This window comes from Anas platyrhynchos, chromosome 10 (assembly GCF_047663525.1).
Source record: "Anas platyrhynchos isolate ZD024472 breed Pekin duck chromosome 10, IASCAAS_PekinDuck_T2T, whole genome shotgun sequence".
Lineage (NCBI taxonomy): Eukaryota > Metazoa > Chordata > Aves > Anseriformes > Anatidae > Anas > Anas platyrhynchos.
In genome coordinates, this window is record NC_092596.1 from 22,345,229 (window position 1) to 22,363,856 (window position 18,628).

General features: G+C 34.8%; 1 protein-coding gene and 1 long non-coding RNA gene across 2 annotated transcripts in view; both read left to right on the forward strand.

Annotated features, from left to right (window-relative positions):
* The window catches only part of CHM (CHM Rab escort protein), a 57,997-nt gene extending 46,226 nt beyond the window's left edge, over positions 1-11,771 (forward strand). Inside the window, exons 13-15 of the mRNA XM_038184003.2 lie at positions 1,911-2,009; positions 5,107-5,273; positions 9,656-11,771. Of these exons, the coding sequence (XP_038039931.2) occupies positions 1,911-2,009; positions 5,107-5,273; positions 9,656-9,859 (470 nt within the window). The 3' untranslated portion in view covers positions 9,860-11,771. The remainder of the gene's footprint in view (positions 1-1,910; positions 2,010-5,106; positions 5,274-9,655) is intronic.
* A 3,201-nt stretch (positions 11,772-14,972) lies between these two features.
* LOC119717802 (uncharacterized) overlaps positions 14,973-18,628 on the forward strand; it is a 40,804-nt gene continuing 37,148 nt past the window's right edge. The window contains exon 1 of the long non-coding RNA XR_011811630.1: positions 14,973-15,107. This is a non-coding gene — a long non-coding RNA (uncharacterized lncRNA). The remainder of the gene's footprint in view (positions 15,108-18,628) is intronic.

Sequence of the window (18,628 nt, forward strand, 5' to 3'; positions counted from 1 at the left end):
CAGGCACATAATCTGTATTGCCAGTTGAGTGGAACCAAACTCCTTCACTTGCCCTAAAAATTGAGACTGTAATGATGAAATCATGAACTAAACTCATCGTTCTTCTTGCTAGAAGAATTACTTGAAGACAAATGTTGGCAACCACTGTAACTAATGCAGTTATACCTGAGTAAATCAAATATAATCAAAATATATACTGATGACTGTAACTCATAGCCATAACCTTAAAGGTAATAAAAAAGATTTTATAGGAAGTAAATCATGTGAACTTTAGTGATTTATAGCAGTTCTTTTTTTTTTTTTTTGAGGAAAGAATAGGTTGTATTACAGTGTTTGGAGTTGTAAACATTTAGTTAACAATACAGGGAGACTTTCATTATCACCACCTGTTTTCATTTGCCTTTGTTGTTTTTTTTATTTGTTTGTTTGTTTTTAGCACATATGCCTTTTAGATAGAAAGTTTGATTTTGGTTAAATTCAAAAATGAGTATCAATCTTTGAAGGTGATTTTGTGTGTGCTAGCGTACAAAAGGAAGGGTTAAAAAATGAAGGGTTAAAATTCTGGCCCTCTTGAAGTCCTCGTCAAACTTTGTAGCGTAACTGGGGCCAAAAAAATCATTCAAGGCATTTCTGGTGTACTTGTGAATGAAATAATGAAACAAATGCAGGTGGGTTTCAGAGTGAAAAAGAAAGTATCATATCCATTTAAAGTAACATCATAGCTATATTTAGCTATGAAATTCATCAAAAACATACTGTAATGAAAACAAATGAGTCTGTGAATTTATACAAAGATAGGCTCAACATCATGATGCTCTGACAGATACTTCACTACCGATGAGTTTCCAGGTAATTGTTCAGTAACAAATGAGTACATTTAGATGGGTTTATAAACTTTAAATGTGTCTTTTGAATATCTGAATGAAGGGATGTGAATTCAGGTGGGATAATGTAGCAGAGCTCTATCTCATGAGAGGAGAGGCCAATGAAATGTAATTTAAAATCTGTGTTTATTCATTTAGTCTCCTATTTACTGTTTAGTACAATAAAAGAACTGGAAGTCTTGCTCAGACTTTTTCCTTCAGTGAAGAAAGATAGTGCACCCAGAAATAAACTTGAGAAGCCTAAGTAGGCACAGAATCAAAATTCCAAATTTCTGCTCAGTCCCAATTCAGTTGTTATTGGAGGGTGTTGATGAAAGAACTGTGGTATTTGTGGGTTTTCTACATTGTTGAACTATTGGACTGTCAAGGATTATGGAATGTACTCAAGAATATTCTTGGGGTTTCTAGAGATCCTTAATTGATGTTTGTTCATCCAGACTCCTGCTCCTGCTTTTCCTGGTATCAGTAGTCACCTATTCATAGAACAATATTCTCTTTGTCTGCACTGCTGATGTTAAATTATACTTTCATCCTACCAGTTAATATGGAAGAGAGAGATAATTGTGAGGTTCATGTGTGAAAGACAGTTATTGGGACACAGATCCCTTGTGTACTCAAGAACTCAGAAGAAGAATGAATAGATTCCGCTGGAATTAATATAATTCATGTGTTGTATGGGGGATGAGAGCATAAGGAATTTGTGTTTTGTTGCCTCTTTGTTTGTTTTGAAGTAATTTGTCAACATTTCTTTGGAACTGGAGTTAGTATTTAAAGTACGTGGACAAGAGCTGAAATGTAGTACCTGTTTTAAAATGTGTCATCCTGCAGATTTTGTTCCTTCTGAGATTTGTGCAGAGGTTTACCAATAAAGTTCTTAAAAAAAATGTGAAAAAGTGATTTATACGAAGTGATTTATATGAAGAGCAGTGACTTTTAAAAGCCTGCTGTGCCTGTTTTAAAAATTATAAGGGATATCTGAGTATCTGCATACTGGTGATTGTAGTTAATTTGTGTTCTCTTTTACAGATTTAGTCCATTTAACATGTCCATCAACTAAAACTGCTAGGGAAGATTTAGAGCCTGTTGTACAGAAGTTATTCCATCTAAATACTGAAGCAGAAAAAGGTAAAAATAAATAAATAAAGTAGAGCTTACCATTTTATTTGAAGTATCTGTTACTGAACGTCTGAATCCATCACCTGGATGAAAACAAGTGATAAGCTGCTACTTAGATGACAGCGTTTCAGAGTGAAGGAATCTGTGTTCAGAGGAGGATCACAATTAGGCAGATGTCAGGTTTCTTGTATTTCATGATCTAATGCTTCAAGTGTTCTTCAGCTGTAGGTTAACTTCAGTGTACAAGGACTGTAGATTTAAGTGTCTAGAACCTTTTTAAATTTTAGCACTTTTTTAGCACATGGAAACATATTTGCTCCTCAATATGCTTTTCAGTAGAGAAATTAAGTGTTTGTGCACTTGTTTTCTTTTCCTTTTTTTTTTTTTTTTCCACTTTATCCTAGTTTCTTCACAAAAAAACACAAAAGTTAGGACTTAGTTAAATCACAAAACCCCAAGAGGTAGGGGTCTGCTTTTTTCCTCCAGCTGCCAGATTAGGCAGATTTTATTTGCCTTCTCCTGTTCTAAAGCTGTTACTCATCCTTTCTGTCTTCAAGTGCTTCCTTGCTTGCTGCTTTTGAAATTCTCTGGATTCTGCTTTAAGCAGTGGAAGTGTAACGACCTTGTTCACTGTGGTGTTACTGGGAAGACAGATTTCTATTTTTTTCCAGTAATTAATTATTTGATCCTACATTTAAGAAAGTTTGCCAGCTACTTTTACGAACTTTGACCTTAAGATGGACAATTTCACAGTCCCAGAGTTGTTGACAAAGCAATTGTCCCTGAGCTAATTTCTTTGAGCTAGATTTGGTTATATTTTAAAACAAAATTGGTTTGCTTATAGTAGTTGCTCTTAAGTTTCACTCCTACCTTTGTGTATTCAGGTAGAATTTTCTCATGTTTAAAAAACAAAAACAGAAACAGTCTTTTATGTACACAATCTTTGTTTTTCCTCTCAGGGCTCTGTAACTAAGAAAATGTTTCATAAAAGGTTGGCTTCTGCTTATCACAATTTTGTTTTCCTATGTTTCCATTTTTAAGAGTTTTTTCTTCTACCCTTTAAAAAAGCAAATGAAAAAGCAAATATCCTCTTGTTTTATTAGACAGCAAACTGCTTTAAGTAGAAGGTAAAAGATTAAATGCGCTTTTTGACTTCTCTGCTTACAGGAAAAAGAAGGTTTATTTTGATGTCCCAAAGATGTAATTCTTTTAATCAGTTTGTCTTTATAAAATGAATACGTTGTTTACAACTAGAAAATAGAAAACATTTTGCAAATGCAAATATAATTAGATTGGAATGCTGCAAACACTTCTCATGCTTGTATTTGCTAATTTAAAGCCTGCTAATTTCCAAACATTAACCTTTAATGTATATCTTAAATTTTCAACACAGTGCCAAGTGTTTTGAAGACTCACTTGGTGAAGAAAAGATTAGCTTGCAGTTTAGCGTCTTCTAGTCATTGGGGGAGGGGAGATGGCATTAATCTTAATGTTTAAAGTGATCCAGTTCTGAAATGATGTATTGTTTAGAACCTGACTGAAATTCTTCTGTAGAAACTCTGTGATCATAGGGGTCCTCAGGTGCACTGAGGCACTGAAAAGCTAGTTTTCACTGACACATAGGCCTTTTTATCATCAGGATGAGGTAGTGGTCGTATTTTAATTAAAATGTCAGAACAAATACTGTTGGAGTTATTGAAAATGAATCACCAGATAAAGTGAGCACTGGGCCATGGCAGGTCAAAGAGGCAAAGTCACCTGGAGAAGAGGACTCCATTCATTTTCCTGCCTAAATGAGGAAGAAGTAACTTTTATGAGCAATGTGAACTTTTAAATATATTAAAGAGCATCTTGCCCTGTATTAAGGCTCAGACTTTCACAGGCTGATGAATTTAATTTATATTTCAAATTGTTCAAGATGGTTAGCACCTATTTTTTTAAAGTATTTGACAGTTATAAAAAGATACTGAAGAAATAGCATAGATTTATCTCTTTTTTTTCTAATTCAACTGTTTTAAAATACTGTTTTGAATGTCGTTACCTAGTAGTTTCTTCCTTGGAAAGAAGTAAATCTCACAAGGTCTTTTACAGGCTTCATTTATTTTAGAGGAGCTAAAATACCAAAAAGAGGACAGCAAATATGCCAAACAAATAGTATCTATTAAGCTCAGAATCTGTTGCGTATTCCTCCATTGCTTTCTGCACTGTTAAAAAGTGACCTTCATCTTCCAAGAGCTTTTTTTTGCCTATGTGCAGAGGGATTATATCAATGTGCAAAGTAACTACGAGAATATATGAATGATGAACAAGCACAATGTAGCTAATGGTCATTTTGTGTTTGTAATGATTTATACTGTGTTACAATACACCTCAACAAGTGTAGGTAAATAAACCAACTATTTTCATTCAGCAGTGTTCCCAAAGTATCGGGATTTTACATATTACTTATCTCAAATAGTGTGCTTCTGTTTTTAACTAATTCTTAATCTGCAGTTAGTAAGGGAGAGTGGGGCGATACTACTTTTTTTTTTTTTTCTTAAACAATGCCTTTGATTTAAGCCATGAGCCTTGGTGAGTCTCCTTATATTGGCTTGAAGATGCCCAACCTTTGAAGCATACAAAGGTCCATTATGGAAGGAGTTCCCATACGAAGATAAACTATTAAATGAGGGGGAAAAAGTACACATGAAGAATGTCTTTGCATATGGAATGAAGTTCTGAGTTGGTTCAACCCATGGAGAACTTATTCAGCCCATCGTAAGCACATGGAGTCTTTCCTGAGTAAGCTAGATAAAACAAAGTGAAAAGTGGTTAAATTTAGACCCAAGCTTCTTGGTATTGTTCGTTTATGTGATAAGGCAATCTTCTGTGGCGTACCATGTACAGAATAAGTAGAATTTACATAATTATGGAAACAGAATTATGATGAAAGAGTACCTCAGAAAAGAATGGAAAGTAAAATTAATTAAATAATTTGAAAATACATGTTCATTAATATAATTTCCTGTTAATAAATTGACTTTTAGTATGCTAGATTATGTTTTTATTTTGTTACATATAAACATTGATTATGGGAAACGCTTTTTTTTTTTTTTAATCTTTCTAGAGACTGAAAATGAAGAACTGGAAAAACCCAGAGTCCTCTGGGCAGTATACTTCAACATGAGAGATTCTTCAGGAATCGACAGAAATTCATACAGCAACTTACCCTCAAATGTGTATGTCTGTTCTGGCCCAGACTCTGCTTTAGGAAATGACTGTGCTGTCAAACAGGTTAGTAAGACCAATTTTTTTTTGGTTACAGAATTTCAGTTTTAAATACAGTCCAGTCTGCTTTTCTTCTGGGTTATTCTGCTTTATGGTAGGTAATCAATACTAATACAGCTATAAAGCTTTGCAGCTAGACACACAAAATTCTTAACAAGCAAAGTAAATGTCAGTGGAATTGAGAATGGAAGAAACTTCAGAAAAGGACAGTTAATTTAGTAACATTAGGAGTAGTAGATGGTTAATCTGAAAAGGTAGAGGGCATTTATAAGGTAGAAGTACCTGAAAATGATGATGTTGGGAGGATGGTTCCTTTAACACTGTAGAAAGGAAAAGCCAGTATAAATGAAAGGTCAGAAAAGCCCGTCTACAGTTCATCTTGGAAAAATTGTCAAAGTAGTGTAGTACCTGCAGGAGACAGCCACAAGCCCAAAAGGTATTGGAAGAAAAAAAAAAAGGGGGGGGGGGGGAAACAACAACATCACTATTAGTCTGGCACGTTGAGCTACCTGTTAAGCTTACCTTCCCTTTTCTTTAGTACCGCTGCATTAAAAATTTATGATATAATTGTGTCTCTGAAGTCATTGAGGAGAATCTCACTCAACTCATTATCTTGAGATAGTATTTGGCACCAAATCACATTCAGTTTTGACTTTAAGTTCTCAGTGTTTATGTATTTAGTTCCAGCTAACTGGAATCCTACTTGCAACTTGCCTAGTAGTAGACATAACAGACCAGTACTCACTTTGAGACACAGTACTCGTGCTCTGGAAGGGCAAGTGAAGAAGCTCGCTAGGCAAAGAGTAAATGGAGAAGTGCTGAAGTAGCTGCCTTCTCTCTTGGCAATGGACAGAGTACTCAGGAACACCAGATCATCAACAGTAGTTACATAGAAATTGTCAAAGAACTGCACGTTAAATCTCTCTTTGTGCCTTCCCCACTACTATGGAGCAGAAGACAACAAGATCTTGAGAATATGCGGTTTATGACTTGTTCGATACAAGAAGACTGCAGGAATGCTTCTCCTTTGCTCTTCCATTCAAAGATGTGCTTTGATAAGGAAGGTATAAATTCTTAGGCAAATCTACTACAGCAGTCACTGTGATGTCAAGATACTTCCAGACCTAATGTATGAGAACAATTTTACACCTTTGTAGTATTAACTGACACTATTCGTTTTTAAAGCTGTTTTTTTAATGTCCCTCTTCAGAGAATGTGCATGCCATCTTCTAACTAGTTGCAGGACTTTTTATGAGTAAGTCATAAACCTCTTAAAATAAGAGTTTAAAATGTAAAGGCTAACATAGCCTGAACTGTAGGGTCAGAACAGTGTAATTAAGGGCTAATAGTACCCTTCATTTTCCTTTACTAGGAAATCATTTGCCTCCTGATAGGACAAAAGGATTGTCAAGACAGAAAATAATGCAAGACAATGATTATGGTAACAGTTTTAAATTGTAGAGGAATTCTTTTTTAAAAGAGATTTTTTCAACAGTTACTTGAAACGCTGCAGGTTAAAAGCAAGCTGTTTAAATTTGTTTTAAAACAGCCTATTTCAAATTCGGACGGCCACCCTTTCTAGAATTCAGCTTTGTTTTTTCTGCCTTAAGAGCTCCTATTTTTACCAGTGGATGAGTAGTGGTATTATAGATCAAGCTGTATGTACACAATCTAAGTACTGGAGTTTGCCTTCAGGTGAAATCTGTTGGCAGTCAGTGAGGCAGATGTTAACTGGACAAGTCTCAGAGGAGAAGCAATCGAGGAGAGCCTGACAGTGGTTTTCAGAAAGAGTAGGAGTTACATTTTTTTTATCCTGTTTTAAATTTTGAAATATGTGGTCACTATTTAGAGTGAAAAATATTTTAGTATGAACATGTTTATAATTAAAAGTCATGAAGGAAAAAAACAACAAGGAGTATATGTGAGGACCAAATAAGGACTTGGCTTAAAATAAAGCAGAACTCAAAGTTAGGACACACCCTTCCCAATTAGTTTACAGGTACTTTACAGGCAATTGGAGAAAAATGTAAGTTGGTGTGCCCTCTACCCCCAAATCCCTTCCATCTTCCTAGCAACGGCTGAAAATCTCTAAACATGAGATAATTACAAATTCATGGATGAGAAAGCTTTTAATAACTAAAAAAATAATAAGAAAACAAAACAACAACAATAAAAACCAACTATGTGTATTACTCTTGGGATAGCTTGGAAAAATGACTATAAGTTCTCTAATCAATTCTACTTACTGTTTTAGTGATAATTCCTATGATTCCTATAATTCCTAATTCCTTCCAGACTGCTTCCAGTTTTCTATTTCTTGCTCTCTACAACCTGACATGAATTATCATGTACAATTAGGATGCAATGTTCCCTGAGTTATTTCAAACTTCCGAGGCATCTTAATGTTTATAAGAAAGCATTACAATGTCATGCCAATATTTGTGCTTTAACCTGTTTCCTTTTTTTTTTTTTCTTTATCTGGAAGGATCTCATAGTTTTTAAAGTGTGTTGTATTTCCAAGCTCAGTTAGTTTGACAGTGTTCTCTGTAAGTGTTGCTACAAAAGCCCATAAAACCACTCCATGTGCCATCAAAACAGCAACAACAAAACATAGTTTTATTCAACTTAAAGTAGTTTAACAGTTATAAATTAGAATATCTAATTGCAAATGCTTTGCGTGCCTAATTCAAACATACACACTTCTACCTCTGGTGCACTTAAATTGTTGCTTCAATATTTAGTAGTTACTAACTTAATTACAGTAAATATCAGTGTGCTGTAATGAAGGAGATGTTAAATTATTATTGGTTATTCTGCATGACTTAAGCTGGGTAAGGTTAACTTAAAAAATTGTTAGACCTGCAAGCACGCTACACCGTTAAATTGTTCAATTATAATCAATGTCATGATGTCCTACATAGATAAGATTCTGAGAATTTCTTTCCATGTTCAACCTTATAATTACTTGACTGTTTTTGGTCACTGCCTAATTGGAGGCTGAAAAATTGTTCAGAAATGCTGCATGTAGTGTTTGTCTGTTCTATTTTTTCATATGCATAGTGCAAAATAAGGCACTTTTCTTCATCCATATTCTATTAAATACAGTAATTCAAGTACGTTTTTGGAGTGTCAAGGGCAATTTCAGACTTGAAATGAAAAGTCTTTTTCTTGCCTTCAAAAACTTAGTTTGTAAACCTTTTGTAGGGTATTTGCATCCCCTTCTCCTCCAGACTTACTAGTCAGGGTCTTGAAATTACAGACTCATCTTTTTGGAGTAGATAATAGATATTTATATATATATATATATATATATATATATATCTTCATATGCTAATATAAATAGTTTTAAAATGATTTTAAATGGCTAAGGAAAAGTGAAATTTAGGAAGCAGAGTGAAAAATTAAATTGAACCGAGAGTAGACAAGGTCATTTGAGCAGTTAATAATGGAGCCCTACATCCATGTGCAGGTGATACAAATCCACTGCTGGTGCGCAGTGAGGTTTATCACAGAAAGCTGTTTGGTACATGCTCAATGATGTATTAATCTGAAAACAATTCCCCCTTGTCCAGGAATCCGCATCATGTAATCAACCTTTGCAGTTGGCATTAACTGACCCTACTGTCAGCTTTTTCAGTTTAGTGTCTGGTAAAAATAGCAATATAAAGATGAACTGTATTCTTTCCTACATGGGAGCTCTTATCACAGGTTATCTTTAGGGCATAAGTTTCCTAAATAGACAAAATTGAGAGGCAATATGCCTTTCACTCTGAAGAAACCCAAAACATAACTGGGATCTGTGTCAGTTGTCTCCATTTGCCATGGAAGCTTAGGGGCTTGGAAGAGAAAACCTTTATGGACGTTGTGGTGGTTTAACACCAGTAGGGAGCTCAGCACCAGGGAGAGATAAGTTGTTGAAGAAAGCTCATAGGTTGAAATAAAGACAGGGAGACTACTCGCCAGTTACCATGATGGGCAAAACAGTCAGTGTAAGGGAAATTAATGTGATCTACTACTAACAGACTAAAGCTGTGAGAAGTAAAAGAAAACTGAAAACACCTTCCTCCCATCCACCCTCTTCTACCTCCCTTTGCATCTGCAGTCGGTCCGTAACGCTTCATTCTTGCTGCTCCTTCACAGTCACTTTCTCAATCCCTGCTCCACCCCTGCAGCTCTTCACATTTGACTGGAGCTAGAGATATTTCTGTAGTGGAAAAGATTTTTTTGGAGAACTGCAAGAAAGTATGACAATTCCTATGTCTTTACAAAAGGCCGAAGTATTAAATCAATATTAATCTGAAAGAACAGATGTTAAATATCTACAAAATACTGCTGTAAGGTATTACATTGCAAAGTGAAGTTTATTTTGTGCTTATTTTTCTTAATAGGCCGAAACTATTTTCCAAGAAATGTTTCCTACAGAGGAATTTTGCCCACCACCACCAAATCCAGAAGATATTATTTATGATGAAGATGAGCTTGCATCAGAAGAGTCTGGACTCAGTAATTCACCAGAGACAAAACCTGAACCCTCATCTGAGGAAAGCAGTAGTAGAGGTAGTACCGCTGTTAACAAACATAGTGAAGAATGAATTAGCTCTCTTCTCTTTGTAGATGAGGCAGTTGAAAGAAATGAAAATTTTAGAGAGGAAGGATAAGAAAAAGAGGTTTAAAAAGCCCATAGCTGTACTATTTATGATTGCCTTATTTTCCTTAGCTTGAATAATATTTCTTATTCAAATAGTTTCATTCATAGCTAAGATATTTCTAAATAAAGTCATAGGTCCACCAGATGCAGGGGTATTTATAGCTTAAAATAAATAAATAAATATCAGAACAAAATATTTGAATTTAAAATGATAAAATTGTCTCATTTGTGAGAGAGTTTGGTTTACATCTTGGAAAGACATCTTTTAAACAGGCAAGTGAAAATTAATGTAAATAACATACAATTTTGCTTACCTGTCAGAAGACCATCATCTGTTACAAAGTATGAAATTTCTATTGAAAGTCATTGTGTCTATGCTAATTAAACAGTTGTGTGTAAACTTCATCATCTGTCCTTCAGAGTGCTTTTTAGGAACGTAACCTAAAGGCAATAGTATTAACAGCTCTGGGATGGCTTTAGAATACAAAAGACACCATTTAATTTGTATTCTGAAAAGAATCTTATATGGTTTTGAAGCTGATGCCATAATTTAGAAGGAAGTATAATCCAATGGGTGTTCTTCACAGGAAACTGTTTTACATTCAGAATGTATTGTTTTTTTGTTTTTGTTTTTGTTTTTTTTTTAATAAGATCTAACAGTTGAGCGTGATCAGACATTTGTTTACCAGTGACTTAATTTACTGCAATCAGGAAAACAGCACAGTTTAAACTTACTGCTAGACTTCCTAAAAAAAACAAAAATCATATACTGAACATAACTGTTGTCACATTTCCTTGGATTTTTTTGTAACGTTGGACCTCTAATAAGCCAATAATTATTTTTTTTGCAAGTATGGTGTCTGAGAGGTTTAGATGATGATTGAGGTTTTCCATACTGAGAAGAAGGTTCAATTCCAAAGGTTTATATTGATCCCAGTTACTAGGATTAAAACTAGTGTGATAGCTGTACATTATGCGTTTTGTAATCATAAAGCATTTACACAGTAAAATTTATTGAACTATTTATAAGTTTAGTTTGTAGGAAGAATTACAAAATGAGAACACTGTTGTAAATGACCAGGATAGACTTGCATTTCTTCTGAACAATTCTTCAAATCAGATGATGAAGAGTATTTAGCATTTACTTTAGGTTTTACCTAAAAATGTACACCCAACAGATCAACAGTGTGTCTAAATATAGAGATCAGTGAATTTTGATGAGACAGTTTAAACTTGTACGTGAACTTAGTTACAGTTCTAGCAGTACGTAAATACTGTGTGTAAATAAAAATGCCATAAAATTATGAATATTCAGCACTGTCTGGACTTGACACAACCAAACTTCTGTACAGTTTTGCAGTGCATGTCCCTGCCTTTAAAGTGGCTTCGTGCCATAAAGGTTAATTTATTTATTTTTTTACAGCATGACCGATACGGTTAACTTCATTTTGTCTTGCATCATAATACGTTGTCCAATTTGCAATTCAAAGATGAATTTATTGGTGCTTACATTCTTTGTTTGTTGGATAGGCACCGTTGTGTGTAATCCCAAAGTCCTCAGAACAATGTCATTGAAATGTTCCCAATATTAAACAACAGTTACCTGTGGATGCTTGTGACTGAGCAGTTATATATATTTATACTATTAACCAGACTTGTTTAGCTGTAATTTTGTGCCTATTGGAAAGCATGAGTATCTGGTAATTGTATTTAACCATCTGCAAATCTGTAAAAGAACTAAGTGGAGGACATATAACCTGTTCGTCTTTCAGTAATGGGGATCATAGTTGAATTTTTCATCTTCTATGTTTACAAGGAAATCGTCAATGAAAATTAAAGGTTTGCTTGCAAGTGCATTTTTGTGTGTTTTCTTTCAATTAATCAAGAAAAGCAGTTCATTTGTTAGCGGAGACTTTCTGATAATTCTGTTCTTCACCTTCAGCATGTTGACATCTGTAATAAGATTGAAGTTTAATATGTGTGACATTATGTTTACATAAGATAGCAAGTGGTTTGTGTAAAGCTTCATGTCCATATGAAGCAACGTTTGATAATCCTGCAAATGTGATTTTAGATAAAACAGAATAATCTACAAGATGTAGGCTATGACTTCACACTACATTGATTGCTCAAAAAATGTTTTTCATGTCTTGTGCATATGGCAAATGGAAACATAAAATGCTTTTCCTATGGTACTTGAGTACCCAATAGCTTACTTGCAATAGCAGTAGATAAGACTGTTGATCTTTTATTTTACAGAAATCATGCATTGAACTGCATTTTGTTCCTGCTTTAAATGATTTAAGCATACAAAGTGAGGGTTAGGCTTATTTGAAGTAGTTTTTAAGGCTTGTCATACAGGATGTATTCAAAAGATAACATGACTTTTTAAAAACTGGCAATTTATCTGTAGGATTATTAATAAATCAAGTTAAAGAAAGATAAGGTTAATTGAATTTTTAAACAAGTAGCTGTATTATCCTTCAAGCACCTTGGAGCTCATACAATATTCACACCTTTTTTTTTTTTTTTGAAGGAGTGCTTTGATATGTTTGAATTCCTTTTTTAATGAGTATTTTCTTTTTAACTTGGTTAATTGAATTAACCCTTAATATTCAAACAGTTTTATGCCACTTTTCCCTTCTGGTGTTGCATTGCCTTATCTGTATGACTGCAATTAGTTACCCTTCCTTTGGAAGTATTTTCAGCCATGAAGCTGCTACGTCTGCTTTTTCTAGTGATGATGATGCTTAGGGCCATTTGACAGGTAATCATTAGAACTTAGATCCTTACAGGCTATGGGGTCTTTTCTCCTATCATTGCAGGGGGATTTATGTAGGTAACTCCTATTAATGTTAATGGGACTTGCATGTGTAAATCCTCCTTGCATCAATGGGAAAATTGACCCCTGGAAAAAAAATCTTCATGTTAGACTTGCTGATTCAGAAATGAGGCACTATCAGCTCCTGTGTGGAAACATGAAGAGCGGGGCACATGCCAGCTTGCCTCTTGATGTTTCACTGAAATGCTCTGAAGAGGACTCATGGAATTTATTTTTTTTTTTAATGTTGTTATTTAATATTTTCCATTCACTTCCTAATCTTGTCCAAGTTCCTGTAACAATTCTGTAGCACTTTATGTAGCTCTCGTATCAGTTTCACTTTTTGTACTCAGGAGGTTGCATGGTCCTTCGTCCTTCATTGTATTTGACACCCCTCTCTTTCCCCTCCATATCTGTGTACATCAGCAATGTGAGTTGCAACAGCTGAATTTCAAGTTCAATTTGCTAGTAATCTATTAATTAAAGACAAGTAGGAAGTATTAAAATACTGTTTTCACACAATAAGACTGGATCACTTAAAATCTATGATCTCAGCTGATGAAAGGTAAAATGACCGTCCTCGACACTTTTCCAGGCTGTGAGTGGAAAAATGTGAACTGCCCATTTTCCGTGCACAGTGGAGAGAAGAGAGAGGTGAACAGATGGAAATAGCTAAAATAGGATTGTTGTAGTGGAAGGGGGGGGATAACATGGAGGCACTGTCATACCCTTTGTGCTCTGAGATCAGCTGTCTTGCACTTCTATGTTCCTCTTTTGCTGTTTGAGATTTCTACACAATTTCTGAGATTTCTACACAACTTCTAGCTGTTGATGTAAGGGTGGGTAGGGATGGCACTGCATGTGCTTTTGGGAATCACACAGAATCACAGAATTGTCTAGGTTGGAAGAGACCTCAAGATCATCAAGTCCAACCTCTGACCTAACACTACCAAGTCCTCCACTAAATCATATTGCTAAGTTCAACATCTAAACATCTTTTAAAGACCTCCAGGGATGGTGACTCGACCAGTTCCCTGGGCAGCCTGTTACAATGAGGCAACAAGTAGCTATGAATACCTTATAAATGGAATAATACCCAGCTTGTGCACTGAGGAGTTTACAGTACAACTGAGAGTATTATGTTTTGTCTACTTGGGGTTATCTTTGTCTATCCTTTATCGTGCATTTTGTTGATCAGTCACTGTCGTAGGTCTTCTGTATAAGCCTCTGCAGTACATTTTAGGTTTTCACTCTCACATAATTTTTTATCAACAGCAAACTTTCTCATTCCTTTTCTTAAAATCATTCTTGAATATATTCAGCAACACAGATTTCAGACAAATCCTGTATTTTTTACTAGCTGTCAATCAACAGTAGCTACCTTTTTCCTCTGACAGTTAGGTTTGATGTTTTTCAAGAGTTTCTGAGGGATCACGTTGGAAGTTTCTTTTTTGGGAGGGCTAACATCACCATAGCCTGCCTATTCTTCAGCCATCAAATTAGACTCCTCAAAAACTGTTGGGGATTTTTGAGGCATAGCTTTTCGCTATGAAAGCCATGTTAACTTTTTCACAATATTGTGATCATTCGTATCTACTTTCTTTACAATAGTTTTTATCAGTTTGCATGATAGGGAAATTAGACTTTGCTCAGTGGTAACCATAAAGCAACTCCCTTTAAAAATGAAAAAATCCTCCCTTAATTTAAAGTCCCAGCTCATCCCCTGATAAAGCAAATTCTGATGTCAGAACTACCCTCTACTGCTCCATTGCTTTGAATATTAATTTGGACATCTCTCCTGGCTTTTCTGCCATAATGAATATTCTGTTCACCCATTAATTATCAATAAACTCTGCAGATTCTGGTGGGCTATCTGCTGTTGAAGGTCTTTTGTGTTTTTCCTTAGGATTCCGTGACTTTCTGTTTATTTGTTTAATTCCAGATCAGCTGTTCTGGCAGCTGAAGTTCATAAAATATAAACGGTTTGAATTTATGAATATATGAATATGTGATAATATATTCCTATATATGATATTATATATATTCCTATATGATAAGAGCAGTTGCTAAATTTCTAAGTAAGGGAGCAAGTTACTGAACTCACATCTTAAAACGTAATAGATTTTTTTGTGTGCATACAATTCTTAGCAGATTTTTTTCAAATAGTGTTAATTATCACTGTGTGTGTTTGTGTGTATATATACACATAGCACTACTATGACAAAGTGATGAACTCATAAAGTTTATCATTTAAACCTTTGCAGAAATCAACCGCTATGCAATGTTCAAAAGTTAGAATTACTTGCTATTACCAAAACTGTCAAAAATTTGGAAGAGTGGCAGTGGAGGTGGAGTTGCTTGCATTCCTCTGGTAAGTAGGACAAAGTATCTTTGGTAAGATTTAAAGTAACACTGGAAGTTTAAGACACCTATCTTAAAATGTTCATTTATTGCAACCCGCTTTAGTAGTAAGCTTACTTCAGTACTCAGATGGAAACCTTAACTTAGTTGTGTCTGATTTCAAGTGTAAGTTTTTTAATGTGACAAAAGTTCCTGTAGGCGGATACTTGGAGTTGCGGAGGTAAGTAGTAGGAAGTGGTCAGCCATGTGGAATCCATCATGTCAGCCACTTGCCAACCAAAAAAATTACTTTTGGTGTAAATAGAGCTTATTAGCAATTCCACCATTATTTTTATTTACAGGCTGCCAGTTTCTGTTCATAGCTGTGACTGGTTCTTCAAAGTCTGGATGGGGAGCCAGGCAGGAATGTTGTAAATCTCAATGACATTTGAGATTTAGAAAGTTGACAGTGAAGTATCAGGAAGATGCATTTGTTGACTGCATGGGAGTTCTGATCAGAGGAGACTTTAATAGAAAATACTCTTCCTGTCACAATTCTAACAGACAATATATTTTACACTACTTGCATACATTGACAAAAAAGATGGAAGGTATCAACCTGAATGTATATCAAGCCCCAGATGTATTTGAGTAAACAGTGGTTGGGTAGACAATGGCTGACTCCCAGTGTATATACTGCTGCTCAAGTGGCAGTTTTATCTATATAAAACTTCTCAATTTTGGGGAAAAGCTTTTTTGAGAGTGTTGCAAGTTTTTTTTTGTTTGTTTTGTTTTGTTTTGTTTTTAATCTGGCAAATATATTGAATTCAAAGTATACTGTCTTCACCTGAATTTAGTTTTTCCTATTAACTATCAGGGTTTTGGATTGTTTTTGGTTTTTTACTCTAAAACATTTATGTATTCTAAAATACTTTTAGTGGCAGTCTAATCTTTTGATTACCACAAGAGGTGCCTTGCAAGCAAGTTGTGCTGTTAGCATGGATAATGCTGATTTTTAGGAAATCACAGAACATCCACATTTTCACGTACAGATTTTCAGGATCTCCTACTTCCTTCTGAAGTGATACCCTCTAGCTGATAGTACATTTGGGTCTCTGGAGACGGCTTTAGTGCTGTTCCACTATTCTTTACAGTTAACACTTCAGTAAGTGGGGCATGCCAAAGGCTGTGGACACTCCATCTGTCTTTTTAAACAGAGTTGCTTCTTTTCTGAGGTGTTATTGCATGATAGCAATCACCATTTGTGGCTAACAAATGTGGCTTCAGCTTGTATGGCTGCTTTTTAGCTGCTCCAACTTCAGGAAGATCATTCTCTGTTTGAATATTGGTAGCTTTATCTCATTCCTTTTCTTTTGCTTTAAGCACAGAGCTGGACCAAGAAATGCTTCTGTATTGAAAGTGATTATTTTATTGATCCTGAGGGTGATATGTTAACAAGTCTAAAGTAGCACAATGATAAAACATCAGGTAATAACATCCTTGTCTGCAATTTGTTGCTATTTCAAAGCCCAGGTTAGAAGCCACAAAACCAGTGTGGTGGTTGCTGGTGAGTAGGTATTCTGAGTTGAATGGCCAGGCTGAGGTGCAAGTGTTTCATTACTGGCTATCATCATCCTAGAAACTGGAAATCTAGAAAAGTATAGCTTAAAGGATTCTTCTCTCTTAATTAATTAATTAAAACATCCCTGTGCTATGTTTTAGACCACATTGGTAAGAAACTTTGTAATGGCCAGTGTGGAACTTTGAATCTGCTCTGTTTCAAAACCAAGCATATTTTTGGAGCTCACCCAAGGGAAAGCCATTTAATCATGATGAGAGACCAGCTGTCAGACCAATGTAACAAAACCTTTCTCTGCTCTAGGAACTTCTCAGTAGCGTGAAAGTCACTGCTAGTCATGGTTGAGTCCTTTGTTGTGAATAAATTATCCAGTAAATTCAGCCTTTTTTCCTATTCAGAAACTTGTGTAAGCCCTAGCTAAGTACCTTCAGTGAATAATTTTTAATCTTTAGGTTATTCAGAGATAATCTACTGTATGATTATTACTGCAACTTAAGTCGAATGGTATTTTTCCTGCTCCGTATTTGGATGCTGAAATAATACACAAAACTTAATTTAAAAAATGTGTTCATTTTCTTTCATATATTCTTAAGATAAAATGCTATTATGAAAAATAAAATAAAATCAACTATTAAGGCAGTCTTTGTAAAATTACTGGCTTTGGTGACGCTTGTACATTTATGCTTGCATTTTCTTTCTGTAGAACATTTAAGCCAGGAGACATCAGATTATTTTCCAGCCTCCCAGTCTGAATCTAAAATGAAAATGTAAGCTCAATAAAAGCTAATAGCCCTCTCACTTACATTTTAAATACATTTTTGGCGCTTCCAAGATATCACTTGAAACGCGCACTGCATAGAGTATACATTTAAAATCTTGACTGACATCAGATCTCTTCAGATGGTCTATTCTGGTGTCATCTCTGAAGTGATGTCAGAAAATTCACGCACATGCACAAGTAAAAGTGGGCACAGAGCAATACTCAAGTAAAAGTAGCACCAAGCAGTGGATTATGTACCAACTTGGGATTCAAGGGAAATGGGTTCTTTTCTTGGCTCTGGCACTGGTTTCTTGAATGAACTTGGTTGAGTAATTTCCCTTTAATGTCATAGTAAAAAGATGTAAAATGGTAACAGATATTTTCTGAAGCTTTTTGAGAGGTCAGTAAAATATAAAAGGAATATATGCCTTTTAAAAGGAAAAGGAACAGTGTTAATGGTAACTGTAAAAATGGATATCAGTAATACTGAATAGAGATGCAATGATTTTCCAAGAGAAAAATATAACTATTAAATGATGGAATAGCAGATTTTTTTTTTGTTAGCTATCAGTGTGACATCTGTGTTTTGCAAATAAGATTTCACCAATGAGCACAAACTTTATTTACTATTAATAATGTAAAGTGATACTTTTTTGAAATACTTTTGCTTGCCCGTATTTTGCTGGCAGATTGTAATGCACATTGTTTCTTTGTTTAATTAGGACTTAATGCTAATGTCATTAACATTCTATGTGATAATTCAGTAGGTTGCCTATTTATAGACATAATGAAAGCCATAATTTGTTTGAACTAAAGTGCTATTAAATGACAAATAATATTAAATTTACTCTAACCTGATGTTAGCTTTGTTTGGTTGTCAGTAGGCCAATGAATCTGAAAAATGCTGCTATATACGCTATATTTTAATTTTTATATTTTTATATGGAGCCTAACTCATACTTTCCTTTGAGAAAGAAAAAGAAATAGGCTGAATTAAGCAGTAATCTCAGAAAATTGAGATCTGAAGTTTGAAATATAGTCCTGCTTGAAGACTATTTAGACTTATAGTCTAATACTGAATACTTATAGTCTATAGTACTGAATTTAAGGAACCAGATTTTATCTAGATTTTATTTGATGGTACTGCTTATAACCAGATAATTACACAACATTTTTCAGTTTCTTACCACATATATGGATGTGGTTACAAAGG